Source organism: Coregonus clupeaformis, unplaced genomic scaffold (genome assembly GCF_020615455.1).
Source record: "Coregonus clupeaformis isolate EN_2021a unplaced genomic scaffold, ASM2061545v1 scaf0085, whole genome shotgun sequence".
NCBI lineage: Eukaryota > Metazoa > Chordata > Actinopteri > Salmoniformes > Salmonidae > Coregonus > Coregonus clupeaformis.
The window spans coordinates 569,098-592,147 of NW_025533540.1; the positions used below are offsets into that span (position 1 = coordinate 569,098).

The 23,050-nt window shown below is 44.2% G+C and overlaps 1 protein-coding gene and 1 long non-coding RNA gene across 2 annotated transcripts in view; one reads left to right on the forward strand and one right to left on the reverse strand.

The window, feature by feature from the left end:
* azin1b (antizyme inhibitor 1b) overlaps nucleotides 1-7,859 on the reverse strand; it is a 32,451-nt gene extending 24,592 nt beyond the window's left edge. The window contains exons 1-4 of the mRNA XM_041869341.2: nucleotides 7,696-7,859; nucleotides 5,746-5,889; nucleotides 4,541-4,712; nucleotides 1,684-1,857 (exon numbers count right to left, since the gene is read on the reverse strand). Of these exons, the coding sequence (XP_041725275.1) occupies nucleotides 1,684-1,857; nucleotides 4,541-4,642 (276 nt within the window). The 5' untranslated portion in view covers nucleotides 4,643-4,712; nucleotides 5,746-5,889; nucleotides 7,696-7,859. The remainder of the gene's footprint in view (nucleotides 1-1,683; nucleotides 1,858-4,540; nucleotides 4,713-5,745; nucleotides 5,890-7,695) is intronic.
* The window catches only part of LOC121555506, a 60,537-nt gene continuing 44,405 nt past the window's right edge, over nucleotides 6,919-23,050 (forward strand). Inside the window, exon 1 of the long non-coding RNA XR_005997929.1 lies at nucleotides 6,919-7,275. This is a non-coding gene — a long non-coding RNA (uncharacterized LOC121555506). The remainder of the gene's footprint in view (nucleotides 7,276-23,050) is intronic.

A 23,050-nucleotide genomic window follows, 5' to 3' on the forward strand; every position in this document is an offset into this window, starting at 1 on the left:
CTCCTCCAAACACGGCGAGTTGAGTTGATGCCAAATAGCTCGATTTTGGTCTCATCTGACCACAACACTTTCACCCAGTTCTCCTCTGAATCATTCAGATGTTCATTGGCAAACATCAGACGGCCCTGTATATGTGCTTTCTTGAGCAGGGGGACCTTGCGGGCGCTGCAGGATTTCAGTCCTTCACGGCGTAGTGTGTTACCAATTGTTTTCTTGGTGACTATGGTCCCAGCTGCCTTGAGATCATTGACAAGATCCTCCCGTGTAGTTCTGGGCTGATTCCTCACCGTTCTCATGATCTTTGCAACTCCACGAGGTGAGATCTTGCATGGAGCCCCAGGCCGAGGGAGATTGACAGTTATTTTGTGTTTCTTCCATTTGCGAATAATCGCACCAACTGTTGTCACCTTCTCACCAAGCTGCTTGGCGATGGTCTTGTAGCCCATTCCAGCCTTGTGTATGTCTACAATCTTGTCCCTGACATCATTGGATAGCTCTTTGGTCTTTGGCCATGGTGGAGAGTTTGGAATCTGATTGATTGATTGCTTCTGTGGACAGGTGTCTTTTATACAGGTAACAAGCTGAGATTAGGAGCACTCCCTTTAAGAGTGTGCTCCTAATCTCAGCTCGTTACCTGTATAAAAGACACCTGGGAGCCAGAAATCTTTCTGATTGAGAGGGGGTCAAATACTTATTTCCCTCATTAAAATGCAAATAAATTTATAACATTTTTGACATGCGATTTTCTGGATTTTTTTGTTGTTATTCTGTCTCTCACTGTTCAAATAAACCTACCATAAAAATTATAGACTGATCATTTCTTTGTCAGTGGGCAAACGTACAAAATCAGCAGGGGAGCAAATACTTTTTTACCCTCTTTGTACATGATTAACTGTTTAGCAGGCTTACGGCTTGGGGGTAGATGCTGTTAAGGAGCCTTTTAAACCTAGATTTGGCGATACGGTACCGCTTACAGTAGCAGACAGAACAGTCTATGACTTGGGTGGCTGGAGTTTGACCATTTTTTGGGCCTTCCTCTGACACCTGTAGAACTTTGGGGGACCTGGGGACCCATGCCAAATCTGTTCAGTCTCCTCAGAGGGAATAGGCTTTGTCGTGCCCTCTTCACAACGGTCTTGACGTGTTTGGACCATGATAGTTTGTTGGTGATGTGGACACCAAGGAACTTGAAACTCTCGACCCGCTCCACTACAGCCCCGTCGATGTTAATGGGGGCCTGTTTGGCCCTCCTTTTTCCTGAGGTCCACGATCAGCTCCTTTGTCTTGTCACATTGAGGGAGAGGTTGTTGTCCTGGCACCACACGGCCAGGTCTCTGACCTCCATATAGGCTGTCTCATCGTTGTCAGTGATCAGGCCTACCACTGTTGTGTCGTCGGCAAACTTAATGATGGTGTTGGAGTCGTGCCTGGCCATGCAGTCGTGGGTGAACAGGGAGTACAGGAGGGGACTGAGCACGCACCCCTGAGGGGCCCCCGTGTTGAGGATCAGCGTGGCGGATGTGTTGTTGCCTACCCTCTAGAGTTTGTGATCACACTGGTACAGAGAAAGCCGACAGAATGAAAGGTATTCAAGAATGCTGTTACAGTGTTACTTGATTGATCTGTTTTTATAAAACACCATTGAAAACATAAGTAACAAAATAAAAAAAAGGTACCACTCACCTTGTTAGCACAGATGAAGCCGAGGCCGAGAGAGGCCAGGATCTCGATGACAGCCGGGCTGCTGTTGGATTTGACCGGGTAGAAGGGCCTGATCTGGGGCATGGTGCGCTGCCACTGGACATGCTGTCTCATCAGGGACCCAAGATCAGACACTACAAACACACTCTTATCAGCCTGGGGAACACAAGAGACAAGACCTAGTTATACACACACACTGAAAGACAAGCGCTAGTTACACACACACACACACACTGAAAGACAAGCGCTAGTTACACACACACACACACACAAAGACAAGCGCTAGTTTTACACACACACTGAAAGAAAAGACCTAGTTATACAGATTAAGCTGTTAAGAAAACATAAGTGTATGTTAACGTACATAAATAATTAGCCTACATAAGATGTCTTCACAGGTCCAAAAAGTAGGCCCCTTTTCCGAAATGGACCTGGGGCTTTCCCACCCGGACACGATATGCATAAATAGAATTGTTATATATATATATATATATATATATGAGAGAGAGAGAGAGAGACGCGTTCCGACCGGACCCGAGGACAACTAGACCCGTTCAATATAGACCTGGTCGGATCCAGACCCGGTCCGATTTGAGTGAGGGAAGCAGCAGAAAAGTCATTTTAAAGCTACTTTATTAACCGAAGCTGATAAAGCGCCAGAGGAGGTGGGGGAGGGGCCGTACTGTGAGCGAGTAACAAGGGGAGCAGGGAGGGACCAGACAGAGACAGCAACCAATCAAGCTAGGTTATTTAGAGGAGGTGGGGGAGGGGCCGTACTGTGAGCGAGTAACAAGGGGAGCAGGGAGGGACCAGACAGAGACAGCAACCAATCAAGCTAGGTTATTTAGAGGAGGTGGGGGAGGGGCCGTACTGTGAGCAGGGAGGGACCAACCTGAGACAGCAACCAATCAAGCTAGGTTATTTAGAGGAGGTGGGGGAGGGGCCGTACTGTGAGCAGGGATGAGACAGCAACCAATCAAGCTAGGTTATTTAGAGGAGGTGGGGGAGGGGCCGTACTGTGAGCAGGGATGATGCTATAGTAGACTAATAGCTGCCATAGCTAGGTTCTTGATCATCCAATATGATTACGTTGTACCGTATAACTAAACCAAGATGGAAACGACACTGTGGTCTAACGGAAACAAATGAGTCATAGTGGGCAGAACAAGCAACGAGGTGGGCGCGTTCTAGTATGCATCTGCATATTTCCGTTAGGGAACGCCTACTCTGAAGTACGCATGTGCAATAACTCGAGTCGCCTTTACACTCCTAAATAGTGCGATTTTTAAAAAAGTTTAGCAAAGAGTAAAGTCCATTAAACTTAGTCCACTCTGTTCATAACAGATTATCGTTTTGGGAACAGAACACTGTATTGAGATCAAACGCTTAAATCGATGTGAAAATGTGCAGAATGTCGGTCAAAATCCATCTTCTCCCACAACCAGCGGACTTCCTCTCACTACCATATTTGGTAGTGAGCGGAAACGCCAACAGGGTGCGTCACATTTATACATCTGGTGAAATATCTGTCTCATTGTTCTATCTGTGGTACCGGTCTTGACAGCATCAAACCAGGAGAAGCTAGTTAAGCTAGCTAACGTTAACAAGCTAGGCTAGTTGAGGCTGCAGTGCCTGCGCTTTCTCACCAACAACAACTCCATTCAGAATATTAAGTAGCAGCCTACCTGTTGGATCTATCGTCACACAACTGTCCAAGAGTGTTTGGAATATTTATTTCTCGCACAAAAAGACAAGCTGACCAATAAAATAGGCCTAGGTAAACGTTTCTACTATGAGCGATAGTAGATTGACATAGGTTAGTGATTTTGCTGTTCGTTACTCATCTTGCCTGAAGAAAAGTAAATGTTGACAGTTTTAACATCTTCAATGCGCGCCTCGGAATTCAATAAGGACGAGCGCCGTTGCATCCCCGATGCGTCTGTCTTCACTAGTACTTCGGAGCTGCGATGCCTGTAAGAAGGACCCGATCCCGTGACGGGCATTAGTTAATAAGAATTGAGATCTGAGAGAGACGTGAGCGAGTGGTGCTTCGGAGCACAGCAATTGGTTCAGCCCAAGTCCACAACAGCCACAAGGCAAGGATTTTTTTAGGGGGATTAACTGCCACACAAGGGGGCAACGGCCGTTGCTGCCGGGAAACTCGAGGCCTGGTGCTTAGGCTTATTTTGACTTAGTTGGGCCAATACATACTTTGATTAACCTACAAGCATGGCATGATCTTTGCTTTTCAGCTGCTCAGAGCTTTAGCATGTAATACAAATTAATTTTTCATCCCACTGAGGACCACATTGAAAATAAGTGTTTTAAGGCTTTCATGACTCATCCTCCGGGGTTCGTTTAGCTGTTCTAACCCATCCTCCGGGGTTCGTTTAGCTGTTCTAACTCATCCTCCGGGGTTCGTTTAGCTGTTCTAACTCATCCTCCGGGGTTCGTTTAGCTGTTCTAACCCATCCTCCGGGGTTCGTTTAGCTGTTCTAACCCTTCCTCCGGGGTTCGTTTAGCTGTTCTAACCCTTCCTCCGGGGTTCGTTTAGCTGTTCTAACCCTTCCTCCGGGGTTCGTTTAGCTGTTCTAACCCTTCCTCCGGGGTTCGTTTAGCTGTTCTAACCCATCTCCGGGTTCGGTAGCTGTTCTAACCCTTCCTCCGGGGTTCGTTTAGCTGTTCTAACCCTTCCTCCGGGGTTCGTTTAGCTGTTCTAACCCTTCCTCCGGGGTTCGTTTAGCTGTTCTAACCCTTCCTCCGGGGTTCGTTTAGCTGTTCTAACTCATCCTCCGGGGTTCGTTTAGCTGTTCTAACCCTTTTAAATCAATTCCCTCACCAGAGCTTGCTCGTAAACATGTCCGTCAATGACATCTTCCAGGGTGGTTCCTCCCTCCAGGAGTTCAATCATGTGGTTTGGTTCGTCAGCGAGTCCTTTCATCTCAACAGTATTCAGCAGACAATCATAAAGAAGGAGTAGTCAAGTCAAGGTGGCGACTGAGCCGTGGGTCCTGCCGGGTATGCAACACACAGAGAGAGACAACAGTATGTTGCTGTTAGGTGGACATCGACTTAATTATTACACATCTCCTTTAAGAAATCATGCAAGCTAGTACAAAAAAAAACAACACTTTTCAAACATTACGTATATCTGAAGAAAGAAGTAGATCAAAATATATACTTTATACTATGCGTGCTGAGACACGGGTTGGACTGTGTATGACGTGTCCAATGTTTCCTTTCATTCCTGAGGTGTCAGCTTGAGCTAAAAGCTTCTTCTTACATCACATGTAGACATAAACAAGCCCCTGTGTAAGGGTGCCTTCAAACCAAAACACATCAACAAGCCCCTGTGTAAGGGTGCCTTCAAACCAAAACACATCAACAAGCCCCTGTGTAAGGGTGCCTTCAAACCAAAACACATCAACAAGCCCCCGTGTAAGGGTGCCTTCAAACCAAAACACATCAACAAGCCCCTGTGTAAGGGTGCCTTCAAACCAAAACACATCAACAAGCCCCCGTGTAAGGGTGCCTTCAAACCAAAACACATCAACTGGCCGTCTGACGCAGCGATGTGGTGGGACGGCGAAACACCACTAGGCCTTCCCACAACACACTGCTCTCATTGGAAACCATCGGTGTGGTGGGACAGCGAAACACCACTAGGCCTTCCCACAACACACTGCTCTCATTGGAAACCATTGGTGTGGTGGGACAGCAAAACACCACTAGGCCTTCCCACAACACACTGCTCTCATTGGAAACCATCGGTGTGGTGGGACAGCGAAACACCACTAGGCCTTCCCACAACACACTGCTCTCATTGGAAACCATCGGTGTGGTGGGACAGCGAAAAACCACTAGGCCTTCCCACAACACACTGCTCTCATTGGAAACCATCGGTGTGGTGGGACAGCGAAACACCACTAGGCCTTCCCACAACACACTGCTCTCATTGGAAACCATCCAGTTGCTGCTCTTTTTACAAATACGTTTGCCTGGTTTGAAGGCACCCTAAGGAAATGTCAGAATGGTTTTGCTTACATGGACAAGTCTGTAGATGGCCGTGTCCCGCTATCAGCTAGGATCCCAAGGCGGCTCAGCGTTGAAGTCAAAGCGCTCCCGGTAAAGAGCCGCCCCTAGGCCTTCTGGGTAGCGGTTATACACCTGTAAAGAGAAGAGGGAGCCCTGTGGGGAGAAAAGGTACATTAAAAAAAATAAAGTTGTTGATTGTGTGTGTTCAAATGGAAACGTGTCTGACAAAGGCATGCATACAGGCTCAGACAAGTCATTAAAATACAGTCAGCCAGGCGTAACAGCACGGATAGAGGGTACAATTTGTTCAGATCAAATCACTATTGCATAAACCTATAGAGGGTACAATGTGTTCAGATCAAATCACTATTGCATAAACCTATAGAGGGTACAATGTGTTCAGATCAAATCACTATTGCATAAACCTGTATTCTATCAATTCAACTGTAAACTAATTCTATTCATTTGGGAGATTACGTAAGAGACGTTGCCGATGGTGAAGTCTGAAGACCTAGCTATGTTGAGTGAAATGTGCTGCACCCTAAAATAACCATTTGTTAGTGACTTTCCCAGTACACAGCGGTGTACGGAAGGATCGATAGGTTAGGTAACTTAGCTACTACCCAGTGGTGGTTTAGGTAAATATTGACAAAGACAAAACCTGGCATTCTGTCCTCATCTACAGGAGCACTGTAACCAACTATGCTTAGGAAACCATTTCCAGGGAAGTCTGAGATTCATCTAGTGAGGCTGAAAGCTGTTGGATACACATCAACAAAACATACCATTAGCAGAATTAATCAATCTGCTTTGACAAGCAAAGGAATATGGGAGAGTAAATCCTGCCATGATGTCATGCAACGCAAAACACTAATTAGCTAGCCTTACTTTGGTTTCCAGTAATGGCGGTATTTTGAGTCAGTATCGTGGCTGACCATGGTGAATGGGCAGGATATATGCAAGCATAGATTAGAAAATGTAGGTAGGTCTGAACCAGTATCTGTACATTAGACCTCTAACGCCCAGATTCAAACTCTCATTCACCAGCTCTGCAAGCGTTATGGCAAAATACGTTCACTGATCATCAAATATAGAGTTTCGTTGAGCAACTATCTGAATTTACTCCCGTTACGGCCGTCATGTACTTCCGAAAAAGGTCTAAATACAATTTTTCAAGCAATCGAAAAAAAAATGCCTCTTCGGCACCTCCAATGTATTGAGCGGTTGTAGACTTCCGACCTGTGCGTGGCAATCATGAGTAGCAAGTGAACCCTGGAGGTAACGAAGAGGCATTTTCTCGGTTATTTGTTAAATAATTTAGACTTTTTTTTAAAGTACATACCGGCCGTAACGGGAGTAAGTTAAGATAGTTGCTCAGCGAAACTCCATATTTGGCGATCAACGAACTAATTTGACATTATAACGCGTTCTGGGCGTTAGAGAGAGGTCTCCTACACAGATACTGGTTCAGCCAGATCATTGGTTTGTTATCATAACACAGCAAACTATCAAGGGATGACTTCGGATAAACATTACGAGGTAGGTAGCTACTTAAAAGGGAATGTATCTGGCAATCTCCAAAGAGACAGCAAAACGTTTTAACCTTCGAAAGACAGCTAGAACTCGTTTGGTTTCATGAAGATAGCGGCGCTGTTGACATCGCGCTAACAAGTACACGTAGCTAGCAACAAACTGTCAAATTCATTAATGCCATAATAATTTGTCAAATAGGTTTCAAATAAAGTTTATTATTTTGTTCTACAGGTAAGCAATGTGTGCAAACATTTATAAGAGCGCCATTTCCAGATCGAAAAGTTCAAAGGTAGCTAGCCAGCCTGCCGTGTGACTAGCTAGCTGTTAGCGTCCTGTTTGCTGGTTAGGACTGCGTCCGCCATGTTGCGTTTTGCTATCCAGCTTAGCATGAATTCAAAATTCAATCGAAGTCTTTTTTATACTTACGTGAGATAACGGCGAAAATGTTTCGGGAAATCGTCTTCTCTTTTTCGGCGGAATTTTTAAAATGTAGTGGGCACCACATAAAAAGAAAGAAAAACAGCTATTTTTGCCATACGCTTGGATGACGGGAGGTCTGTAAATGTACGGATGTTCTTTCTCTTGGCTAGTGGGAAGGGAAGTGGAAAATGTCATCAACAGGGCGGGGTCTGCTTCGCCGTAGCCAATCATGTTTCGCTATTTTCAAGTCAATGCCAAATATGTATTTCCGAATCAAATACAGAGCGCTATGTTTGTTGCGAGTTTAATCATGCCGATTATATTTGGTGTTTACGTAACTTTATACCGACAGGGACTATCATGCGAAAACTGTTTGGAAGATTATTTCAGAGTCATGAACGTTATGACCACTTACTTGCATTTGCTGTTGAATTAGATTCTGGATCATTTATATAATTATGAACACCAGCAACATATGCTTCTCACACTGAAACCAATTCACTTGTCCATAGTGTGTGACAAAAGTAAAAGCTGGCTATCTGAGTCTGATCTCCTGGTATTTATGTGGCTCAGCTGTCACTCTGTCAGTGCAGTGCACACATCATTGTAAACACAAATACTGTACATCAAACAGGAAAAAAGACTCTTACCTGCTATAGAATCCCATTTCAGTTATCCAAATACTCTAATCCAGTGGATCCAAACTCCAGTCCTCCAGTACCCCCAACAGCACATATTGGCGTTGTATCCCTGGACAAACATACCTGATTCAACCCATTGAGGGCCTGATGATTAGTTGACAAGTTGAATCAGGTGTCCTTGTCCGGGGGTAAAAATGTGTATTGTAGGGGGTACACTCGAGGACCGGAGTTGGGTACCACTGCTCTAATCTAAACTCTTGTTTGTTCTAAATAAATATAGAAATGTAACTAATTTCTCTCACTTGTTTGAAACACTGCTCCATCTATGCTCATCACAGAGTGAAATGGTTTAAGTCAAAGTTAATTCACAGGGTGAATTTAGCTAATTCACAGGATTCAGAGAACATTCAACAGCTGTAAACATTTGGGTGTGACAGTCAAACTTTGTAGTCCTGTGTTATTCGTTACATCAATGCTTTCCCTCACAGATTAACTTAGTTAAGCACCCATTTGTTTGGCTTGGTAAAATTCAGGTAAACATGGAGTCGCGTGACCCAGTTTTATGTAAATAGATCTATAAAAACAAAATCTATAACTATTCTGTAACTGCTGGTTAATTTCTACTCCTGCTACAGTTTTTTGTCACAATTTGTGTGTTTGTGTCACCCTACGATTACACCCTACTGCTACACCCTACTGTTACACCCTACTGCTACACCCTACTGCTACACCCTACTGTTACACCCTACTGCTACGATTACACCCTACTGCTACACCCTACTGTTACACCCTACGATTACACCCTACTGTTACACCCTACTGTTACACCCTACTGTTACACCCTACTGTTACACCCTACTGCTACGATTACACCCTACTGTTACACCCTACTGTTACACCCTACTGTTACACCCTACTGTTACACCCTACTGTTACACCCTACTGTTACACCCTACTGTTACACCCACTGCTACATTACACCCTACTGTTACACCCTACTGTTACACTACTGTTACACCCCTACTGTTACACCCTACTGTACACTACTGTTACACCCCTACTGTTACACCCTACTGCTACTGTTACACCCTACTGCTACACCCTACTGTACTGTTACACCCTACTGCTACACCTGTTACACCCTACTGTTACACCCTACTGTTACACTACCCTACTGTTACACCCCTACTGTTACACCCTACTGTTACACCTTACTGTTACACCCTACTACTGTTACACCCTACTGTTACACCCCTACTGCTACTGTTACACCCTACTGTTACACCTGCTACTGTTACACCCCACTGCTACTGTTACACCCTACTGTTACACCCTACTGTTACACCCTACGACTGTTACACCCCTACTGTTACACCCTACTGTTACACCCTACTGTTACACCCTACTGTTACACCCTACTGTTACACCCTACTGCTACACCCTACTGTTACACCCTACTGTTACACCCTACTGTTACACCCTACTGTTACACCCTACTGTTACACCCTACTGTTACACCCTACTGTTACACCCTACTGCTACTGTTACACCCTACTGTTACACCCTACTGTTACACCCTACTGTTACACCCTACTGTTACACCCTACTGTTACACCCTACTGTTACACCCTACTGCTACACCCTACTGTTACACCCTACTGTTACACCCTACTGTTACACCCTACTGTTACACCCTACTGTTACACCCTACTGCTACACCCTACTGTTACACCCTACTGTTACACCCTACTGTTACACCCTACTGTTACACCCTACTGTTACACCCTACTGCTACACCCTACTGCTACTGTTACACCCTACTGTTACACCCTACTGTTACACCCTACTGTTACACCCTACTGTTACACCCTACTGTTACACCCTACTGTTACACCCTACTGTTACACCCTACTGTTACACCCTACTGTTACACCCTACTGTTACACCCTACTGTTACACCCTACTGCTACTGTTACACCCTACTGTTACACCCTACTGTTACACCCTACTGTTACACCCTACTGTTACACCCTACTGTTACACCCTACTGTTACACCCTACTGTTACACCCTACTGTTACACCCTACTGTTACACCCTACTGTTACACCCTACTGTTACACCCTACTGTTACACCCTACTGTTACACCCTACTGTTACACCCTACTGTTTCACCCTACTGTTACACCCTACTGTTACACCCTACTGTTACACCCTACTGTTACACCCTACTGTTACACCCTACTGTTACACCCTACTGTTACACCCTACTGTTACACCCCTACTGTTACACCCTAACCTACTGTTACATTCCCTACTGTTACACCCTACTGTTACACCCTACTGTTACACCCTACTGTTACACCCTACTGTTACACCCTACTGTTACACCCTACTGTTACACCCTACTGTTACACCCTACTGTTACACCCTACTGTTACACCCTACTGTTACACCCTACTGTTACACCCTACTGTTACACCCTACTGCTACTGTTACACCCTACTGTTACACCCTACTGTTACACCCTACTGTTACACCCTACTGCTACTGTTACACCCTACTGTTACACCCTACTGTTACACCCTACTGTTACACCCTACTGTTACACCCTACTGTTACACCCTACTGTTACACCCTACTGTTACACCCTACTGTTACACCCTACTGTTACACCCTACTGTTACACCCTACTGCTACACCCTACTGTTACACCCTACTGTTACACCCTACTGTTACACCCTACTGTTACACCCTACTGTTACACCCTACTGTTACACCCTACTGTTACTGTTACACCCTACTGTTACACCCTACTGCTACACCCTACTGTTACACCCTACTGTTACACCTACTGTTACACCCTACTGTTACACCCTACTGTTACACCCTACTGCTACACCCTACTGCTACACCCTACTGTTACACCCTACTGTTACACCCTACTGTTACACCCTACTGTTACACCCCTACTGTTACACCCTACTGCACTGTTACACCCTACTGTTACACCCTACTGTTACACCCTACTGTTACACTTAACCTACTGTTACACTGCCTACTGTTACACCCTACTGTTACACCCTACTGTTACACCCTACTGCTACACCCCTACTGTTACACCCTACTGTTACACCCTACTGTTACACCCTACTGTTACACCCTACTGTTACACCCCTACTGTTACACCCTACTGTTACACTTCTTCCTACTGTTACACCCTACTGTTACACCCTACTGTTACACCCTACTGTTACACCCTACTGTTACACCCTACTGCTACACCCTACTGTTACACCCTACTGTTACACCCTACTGTAACCCTACGTTACACTTCTGCTACTGTTACACCCCTACTGTTACACCCTACTGTTACACCCTACTGTTACACCCTACTGCTACACCCTACTGTTACACCCTACTGTTACACCCTACTGTTACACCCTACTGTTACACCCTACTGTTACACCCTACTGTTACACCCTACTGTTACACCCTACTGTTACACCCTACTGTTACACCCTACTGTTACACCCTACTGTTACACCCTACTGCTACTGTTACACCCTACTGTTACACCCTACGTTACACCCCTACTGCTACACCCTACTGTTACACCCTACTGTTACACCCTACTGTTACACTCCTACTGTTACACCCTACTGTTACACCCTACTGCTACTGTTACACCCTACTGTTACACCCTACTGTTACACCCTACTGTTGCACTCTATGTTACACTACTGTTACACCCTACTGTTACACTCCTACTGTTACACCCTACTGTTACACCCTACTGTTACACCCTACTGTTACACCCTACTGTTACACCCTACTGTTACACCCTACTGTTACACCTACTGTTACACTCCTACTGTTACACCCTATTTGTTACACCCTACTGTACAATCCTACTGCTACTGTTCACTCCTACTGTTACACCCTACTGTTACACCCTACTGTTACACCCTCGTACTGTTACACCCTACTGTTACACCCTACTGTTACACCCTACTGTTACACCTACTGTTAACTACTGTTACACCCTACTGCTTACACCCCTACTGTTACACCCTACTGTTACACCCTATGTTACACTCCTACTGTTACACCCTACTGTACTGTTACACCCTACTGTTACACTCCTACTGTTAACCCTACTGTTACACCCTACTGTTACACCCTACTGTTACACCCTACTGTTACACTACTGTTAACCCCTACTGTTACACCCTACTGTTACACCCTACTGTTACACCCTACTGTTATACTGCTACACCCTACTGTTACACCCTACTGCTACACCCTACTGCTACACCTACTGTTACACCCTACTGTTACACCCCTACTGTTACACCCCCTACTGTTACACCCTACTGTTACACCCTACTGTTACACCCTACTGTTACACCCACTGCTACACCCTACTGTTACACCCTACTGTTACACCCTACTGTTACACCCTACTGTTACACCCCTACTGTTACACCCTACTGTTACACCCTACTGTTACACTCCTACTGCTACACCCTACTGTTACACCCCTACTGTTACACTCCTACTGTTACACCCTACTGTTACACCCTACTGCTACACCCTGTTACACCCTACTGTTACACCCTACTGTTACACCCTACTGTTACACCCTACTGTTACACCCTACTGTTAACCTACTGTTAACCTACTGTTACACCCTACTGTTACACCCCTACTGTTACACTCCTACTGTTACACCCTACTGCTACACCCTACTGTTACACCCCTACTGTTACACCCTACTGCTACACCCACTGTACACCCTACTGTTACACCCTACTGTTACACCCTACTGTTACACCCTACTGCTACTTACCCTACTGTTACACCCTACTGTTACACCCTACTGTTACACCCACGCTACTGTTACACCCCTACTTTACACCCTACTGTTACACTCCTACTGTTACACTCTACTGTTACACCCTACTGTTACACCCTACTGTTACACCCTACTGCCTACTGTTACACCCTACTGTTACACTAACCTACTGTTACACCTACTGTTACACTCTTACTGTTAACCCTACTGCTGCACCCCTACTGTTACACCCTACTGTTACACCACTGCTATTTACACCCTACTGTTACACCCTACTGTTACACCCTACTGTTACACCCTACTGTTACACCCTACTGTTACACCCTACTGTTACACTCCTACTGTTAACCCTACTGTTGCACCCTACTGTTAACCCTTACTGTTACTCCCTACTGTTACACCCCTACTGTTACACCCTACTGTTACACCCTACTGTTACACCCTACTGTTACACCCTACTGTTACACCCTACTGCTACACCCTACTGTTACACCCTACTGCTACACCCTACTGCTACACCCTACTGCTACACCCTACGTTACACCCTACTGTTACACCCTACTGTTACACCCTACTGTTACACCCTACTGACATACTGTTACACCCTACTGTTACACCTACTGTTACACCCTACTGTTACACCCTACTGCGTAGCACCCTACTGTTAACACTGTTATACCCTACTGTTACACCCTACTGTTACACCTACTGTTACACCCCTACTGTTACACCCTACTGTTACACCCTACTGCTACACCCACTGTTACACCCTACTGTTACACCCTACTGTACTTTACACCCTACTGTTACACCCTATGTTACACCTACTGCTACTGTTACACCCTACTGTTACACCCTACTGTTACACCCTACTGTTACACCCTACTGTTACACCCTACTGTTACACCCTACTGTTACACCCTACTGTTACACCCTACTGTTACACCCTACTGTTACACCCTACTGTTACACCCTACTGTTACACCCTACTGTTACACCCTACTGCTACTGTTACACCCTACTGCTACTGTTACACCCTACTGTTACACCCTACTGCTACTGTTACACCCTACTGCTACTGTTACACCCTACTGCTACTGTTACACCCTACTGTTACACCCTACTGTTACACCCACTGTACACCCTATTACACCATGTTAACACGTTACACCCTACGTTACACCCTACTGTTACACCCCATTTACACCCTACTGTTAGCACCCTACGTTACACACCTACTGCTATTACACAGTTACACTACTGTTACACCCTACTGTTACACCCTACTGTTAACCCACGCTACTGTTACACCCTACTGTTACACTCCCTACGTTACACCCTACTGCTACACCCCACTACACCCACTGTTACACCCTACTGTTACACCCTACTGCTACACTCCTACTGTTACACCCTACTGCTACTGTTACACCCTACTGTTACACCCTACTGTTACACCCTAACTACTGTTACACCCTACTGTTACACCCTACTGTTACACCCTACTGTTACACCCTACGTTACACCTCGAAACGTTACACCCTACTGTTACACCCCTACTGTTACACCCTACTGTTACACCCTACTGTTACACCCTACTGTTACACCCTACTGTTACACCCTACGTTACACCCTACTGTTACACCCCTATACACCCTACTGTTAACACTGCTACTTTACACTCCACTCTACACCCTACTGTACACTCCTATGTTACACCCTACTGTTACACCCACTCTATGTTAACTCCTACTGTTACACCCTACTGTTACACCCTACTGTTACACCCCTATTAACCCACTGTTACACCCTACTGTTACACCCTACTGTTACACCCTACTGTTACACTCCTACTGTTACACTCCTACTGTTACACTCCTATGTTACACCAACAGTACACCCTTACTGTTACACCCTACTCTACACCCTACTTTACACCTATGTTACACTAGCTACACATGTTACATACTGTTACATACGATAATAACACTCCTATGCTACACCACTGTACACTAAGTTACACTCCATGTTACACCCTACTGTAACATTACACCCATGTAACCACTGCTAATATGCTACAAGTTACACTCCTATGTACACATAATTATGTAACCTACTGTACACCCTACTGTTAACCTACTGTACACCATAAACGCACTAACCACTGTTACACACTTACACCCTACTGTTACAATGTTAACCCACAACCCTACGTTACACCTACTTAATATACACACTTACAATTTACACTCCTACTGTTAACCTATGTTACACCCTATTACACCACTGTTACATACTGTTACACCCTACTGTTAACCCTATGTACAACCCTACTGTTACACACTGCTACACCCATTACACCCACTTAAATAAACCTATGTTACACCCACTGTTACACCCTATGTTACACCTACTTTAACCATTTACACTCCTACTGTTAATACTACACCCACTGCTACTGTTACACCCCCTACTGTTACACCCTACTGTTACACTCTATTTACACCCTATGTTACAAGTAACCCTACTGTTACACCACTGTTACACCCTACTGTTACACCCTACTGTTAACTACTGTTACACTCTACTGTTACATAGTTAACCTATGTTACACCACCTACTACACCCTATGTTACACTCCTACTGTTACACCTACTGTTACACCTATGTTACACACCTGTTACACCTATGATACACCCTACTGTTACACCCTACTGTTACACTCCTACTGTTACACTCTACTGATAACTGTTACACCCTACTGTTACACCTATGTTACACCCTATGTTACACCTACTGCTACACCATAACTATTACACCCTACTGTTACACTCTATGTTACACCCTATGTTAACTATGTAACCCTACTGTAACTATACACCCTATTTAACCCCATTACACCCTATGTTAACTATGTTACACCCTAAAGCTACTGTTACACCCCTACTGTTACACCCTACTGTTACATCCTACTGTTACACACACACTGTTAACTACTTTACACCCTACTGTTACACCCATGCTAGTTACAAAAAGTAACCACTTTACACCCTATACACACAACCTACGTTAACCCTATGTTAATACTTACACTACACCTATGTTAACAGAACCTACTGTAGTTAGATATGTACATTAACCCTACTGTTACACCCTATGTTACACCCTATGTTAACTAGTTAACACTATGTAACCCTACTGTTACACCCTAGACAACACATTACACCTTATGGTACACATGAACCACTGTTAAGTTACACCATAGTTACACCCTAGTTACACCCTATGTTACACCCTAGTTACACCACTTTACACCCTACGTTACACCCTACTGTTACACCCTATTACCCTATTACACCTAGTTACACCATACACCCACTGTTACACTCCTACTGTTACACCCTACTGTTACACCACTGTTACACCCTACTTACACTCCTACTGCATACACTATGTTAACCAGTTACACCCTATACAACTGTACACCCTATTTACACCCTACTGTTACAGTCCTACTGTTACACCCTAGTTACACTACTGTTACACCCTATGTTACACCACTTTAATATTAAACCTACTACACACACCCAGTTACACTAGAACCTAGAACACTGTTACACTATACTGACACTACTGTACACAGTTAACCAGTAAACTATGTTACACCTACTTTACACCTATGTACACCCACTAAACTCCACTGTTACACCAACTGTACACCTTACTGTTAACTCCTATGTTACACCTATAATACTGTTACACCCTATTTACACCCACGCTACTGTTACACCCTATGTTACACTCACTGTTAAACTGTTACACCTTACTGTTACACCCTACTTTAACCTACTGTTACACCCTACTGACATCCTATTACACCCATTACACAGTTAACAGTTACACTATGTTAACTAGAATATTACACCACGCACAGTTACACCCTATACACTTACTGTTACACCCTAGCTACCCACGTTACACCCTACTTAACCCTACTTTACACCCTACGTTACACCCTATGTTACACCCCACGTTACACCCTACTGCTACACCCTACTGTTAACCTAAGCACGTACACCCTATTACACCCAGTTAACCCCTATTACACCCTACTGTTACACCCTACTGTTACACCCATGTTACACCCTATGTTACACTCCTACTGTTACACCTACTGTTACAACTGTTACATCCTACTGTTACATCCTACTGTTACACCCTTACTGTTACACCCTACTGTTACACCCACTGCTACTGTTACACCCTAGTTACACCTATGTACACCATAACCATGTTACACTATTAACACCTAGCTACTGTTAACCCAGTACACCAGTTACATATATGTTACACCCCTACTGTACACTATTTACACCCAGTTACACCCTATGTTACACCCAACATTAACAGTTAACCCTACTGTACACACTGTTAATATGTTAACCTACTGTTAACCCTACTGTTAACCCTACTGTTACACCCTACTGTTAAACCTACTGTTACACTTATGTTAACCCTACTGTTACACCCTACTGTTACACTCCTACTGTACACCCTATGTTACACCCTACTGTACACTATGTTAACCACTGTTACACCTACTGTTACACCTTAGTTACACTACTGTTACACCTACTGTTACACTCCTACGTACACCTACTGTTAACCCATGTCACACCCTACTGTTACAACTAGTTACACCCACTGTTACACCCTACTGTACATCTACTGCTAACACTGTTAACCTAGTTACACCCTACTGTTACACCCTATTACACCTACTTCCTACTGTTACACCCTATGTTACACCCTACTGTTACACTCCTACTGTTACACCCTATGTTACACAACGTTACACTATTTACACCCTACTGTTACACCCATGTTACACTACTGTTACACCCTACTGTTACACCCTAGTTACACTCTATGTTACACCCTACTGTTACACCCTATGTACACCCATGTTAATACGTTACACTCCTATTTAACTGCTATGTTAGCACCCTATGTTACACTCCTACTGTTACACCCCACTGCTACGTTACACCCTATGTTAATACTGTTACACTGCTACACCCACTTTACACTCCTACTGTTACACCCTACTGTTACACTCCTACTGTTAACTCCTACTGTTACACCTACTGTTACACCCTAGTACACATACTGTTACACCTACTGTTACACCTACGATACTGTTACACCCTAGTTAACCACGTTACATACTGTTACACCCATGTTACACTCTACTGTTACACCCACTGTTAACTCCTAGTTAAATGTACACCCTATGTTACACCCTACTTACACCTATTACACTACTGCACTGTTACACCTACTGTTACACCCTACTGTTACACCCTACTGCTACACTACTCTACACCCTACTGTTACACCCTATGTTACACCCTATGTTACACCCTACTGTTACACCCTACTGTTACACCCTACTGTTACACCCACTGTTACACCCTATGTTACACCCTACTGTTACACCCTACTGTTACACCCCACAGCTACTGTTACACCCTACTGTTACACTATGTTACACTCCTATGTTACACCCTATGTTACACCATGTAATACACCTACTGTTACACCCTATGTTACACCCTATCTACGTTACACCCTACTGTTACACCTATGTTACACTATGTTACACCCATGTTACACTCATACTGTTACACCTTACTTAATACTGTTACAGGCCTATATACACCCTACTGTTAACTACTGTTACACCCTATGTTACACCTAGCTACACCCTACTGTTACACCCTACTGTTACAATGACACCACACCCTAGTTAACACGCACTTACACCCACTGTTACACCAGCTACTGTTACACGTATGTTACACCCTACTGTTACACCCTATGTTACACCTATGAACTACTGTTAACCTACGTTACACCTACTGTTACACCTACTGCTATGTTACACCCTATGTTACACCCTACTGTTACACCCTATGTTACACCCTACTGTTACACCCTACTGTTACACCTACGCTATGTTAACCTATGTTACATATGTTAAACGTTACAATGTAACCCTACTGTTACACCACTGTACACCTACGTTACACCTACTGTTACACCCTACTGTTACATCTATGTTACAATGTTACACCCTACTGCTACACCCTACTACACCCTACTGTTACACCCTATACGTAAACGTTACACCCTATGAACCCTACTGTTACACCTACTGTTAACCTATGTTACACCCTTTCACTGTTACACCCTACTGTTACACCCTATTACATCCTACTGTTACACACTTAACCTACTGTTACACCCTACTGTTACACCTACGTTACACCCTACTGTTACACTCCTATGTTACACTCCTATGTTACACCCTACTTTACACTCCTACTGTTACACTATTACACCCTATGTTACACCCTACTGTTACACCCTACTGTTACACCCCTACTGTTACACCCTACTGTTACACCCTACTGTTAACCTATACACTAAAAGTTACACCCTACTGTTACACCCATGTTACAACCCTACTGTTACACCCTACTGTTACACCCTAGTTACAACCTACGTTACACCCCACTGCTACTGTTACACCTAGTTACACCCTACTGTTACACCCTACTGTTACAACCCTACTGTTACACCCCCTACTGTTACACTTACTGTTAAAACTACTGTTACACCCAACCCATGTAACACATAACCCTACTGTTACACCCTAGTTAACCCTATACACCCCACTGTTACACCCATGTTACACCCTACTGTTACACCCTACGTTACACCTATGTTACACCCTACGTTACACCCTACTGTTAACTATGTTACACATGTTAACAGTACACCTACTAACCCAAACCCTACGTACACCCTACTAACCACACGTACACCTACTGTTACACCCTACTGTTACACTCCTATGTTACACCTACTGTTACACCCTACTGTTACACCCTACTGTTAACCACTGCACGTTACACCCTACTGTTACAAGTTAACTCTATGTTACACAGTTAACTCTATGTACACCTACTGTTACATCCCTACGTTAACCTATGTTACACCCTAATGCTACTGTTACACCCTACTGTTACAATCCTACTGTTACACTCCTACTGTTATACTGTTACACCCCATGTTACACCTACTGTTACACCTATGTTACACCCTACGTTACACCCTACTTACACCCTACTGTTACACCCTACTGTTACACTCCTACTGTTACACCCTACTGTTAACTACTGTTACACCCTACTTTACAACCTACTGTTACACCCTACTGTTACACCAGACGTTACACCCTATGTTACACCCCTACTGTTACACCCTACTGTCTACTGTTACACCACTTTACAAAACCCTACTGCAGTACACCCTATGAACCAACTTAACCAATGTAACTGCTATGAACATGTACGTACACCCTACTGTAACCCTATTAACTCCTATGTTACACCCTAGTTACACTATGTTAACCAGCTACTGTTACACACTGTTACACCTACTGTTACACCCTATGTTACAACGTTACACCCATTACAACTGTTACACCATGTTAACTATTACACCCTAGTTAATCCACGTTACACCTATGTTACAACCTACTGTATATGTTACACCCTACTGTTACACCCTATGTTACACCCACTGTTACACCCTACGTTACACCACACTGTTAACTCTAATGTTACACCCTACTGTTACACCCTACTGTTACACCCTATGTACACCCTACGCCTACTTTAACCTACTGTTACACCCACTGTTAACCCAGTTACACACTGTTACACCTATGTTACATCCTATGTTACATCACTGTTAAGTACACTGTTACACTAGTTACACCCACTTTACACCTACTGTTACACCTACTGTTACACCCTACTGTTACACCCTACTGTTACACCCTACTGTTACACCCACTGTTACCCTACTGTTAATCTACTGTTAACTATTACACCTACTGAACCTACGTTACACCCTACTGTTACACCCTACCTACACCTACTGTTACACCCTACTTTAACTCCTACTGCACTGTACACCCTAGTTACACCCTACTGTTACACTCCTACTGCTACACCCTACTGCTACACTCCCTATGTTACACCCTACTGTTACACCCTATGTTACACCCTACTGTTACACCTACTGTTACACCCTACTGTTACACCTACTGTACAATTACACCCTACTTTACACCCCTATGTTACACCCTACTGTTACACTCCTAGTAACCTACTGTACACACTGTAACTACTGACACCCACTGTTACACCCTACTGTTAATCCTACTGCTACACCACTGCTACACCCACTGTTACACCCTACTGTTACACCCTACTGTTACACTCCTACTGTTACACCTACTGTTACACCTACTGTTACACTACTGTTACACCCTACTGTTACACCCTACTGTTACACCCTATGTAACCTACGTTACACTCCTACTGTTAACCCTACTTACACCTACTGTTACACCCTATGTTACACCCTACTGCTACACCCCTACTGTTACACCCTACTGTTACACCCTACTGTTACAAACCACTGTTACACCCTACTGTTACACCATTACCTATAAATGTTAACCACTGTACACCCTATGTTACACCCTAGTACACCCTATGTTAACAGTTACACCTACTGTTAACTATGTTACACCCTACTGTTACACCCACTCTATGTTACACCCTACTGTTACACCCTACTGTTACACCCTACTGTTACACCCTATGTTACACCTATGTTACACCCTACTGCTACTGTTACACCCTATGTTACACCTACTGTTACACCCTACTGTACACCCTAGTTACACTCCTATGTTACACCCTACTGTTACACCCTACTGTTACACCCCTTTATGTTACACTCCTACTCTACACCCTACTGTTACACCCTACTGCTACACCCTACTGCTACACCCAGTAACCCTACGTTACACTACTGTTACACCCTACTGTACACCCTACTGTTACACCCACAGTTAACCCTATGTTACACCCTACTGTTACACTCCTACTGTTACACTCCTATGTTACACCCTACGTTACACCCTACTGTTACACCCACTGTTACACCAGTAACCACTGTAACCTATAACTATGTTAACCATTACAAGTTACACCCTACTGCTACTACCACTGTTACACCCACTGTTACACGACTGTAAAACCTACTGCAACAGTACTGTTACACTTACGTTAACTACTGTCTACGTTACACCCTATGTTACCTCCTACGTTACACCCACTGAAACTGTTACACCCTTACTGTTACACCCTATGTTAAATGTTACACCACTGTTACACACGTTACACCCTACTGTTACACTCCTACTGTTACACCCTACTGTTACACCCTACTGCACTTACACTCCTACTTTACACCCTACTGCTACACCACTGTTACACCCTACTGCTACACTCCTACTGTTACACCCTACTGTTAACTACTATGTTACACCCTATGTTACACCCTACTGTTACACTCCTATGTTACACCTACTGTTACACCCTACTGTTACACCTCCCACTGCTATGTTACACCTATGTTACACTCCATGTTACAACTGTTACACTCCTATGTTACACCTACTGTTACACCCTATGTTACACCTCTATTACACCCTACTGTTACACTCCTACTGTTACACTCTACTGTTACACCTACTGTATGTTAACCCTATGTTACACTACGTTACACCCTACTGTTACAACCCTACTGTTACACCCTACGTTACACACTATTACACTACGTTACACCACTGTTACACTCCTACTGTTACACCCTATGTTACACTCCCTACTGTTACACCCTACTGTTACACCCTACTGTTAAGCTACTGTTACACCC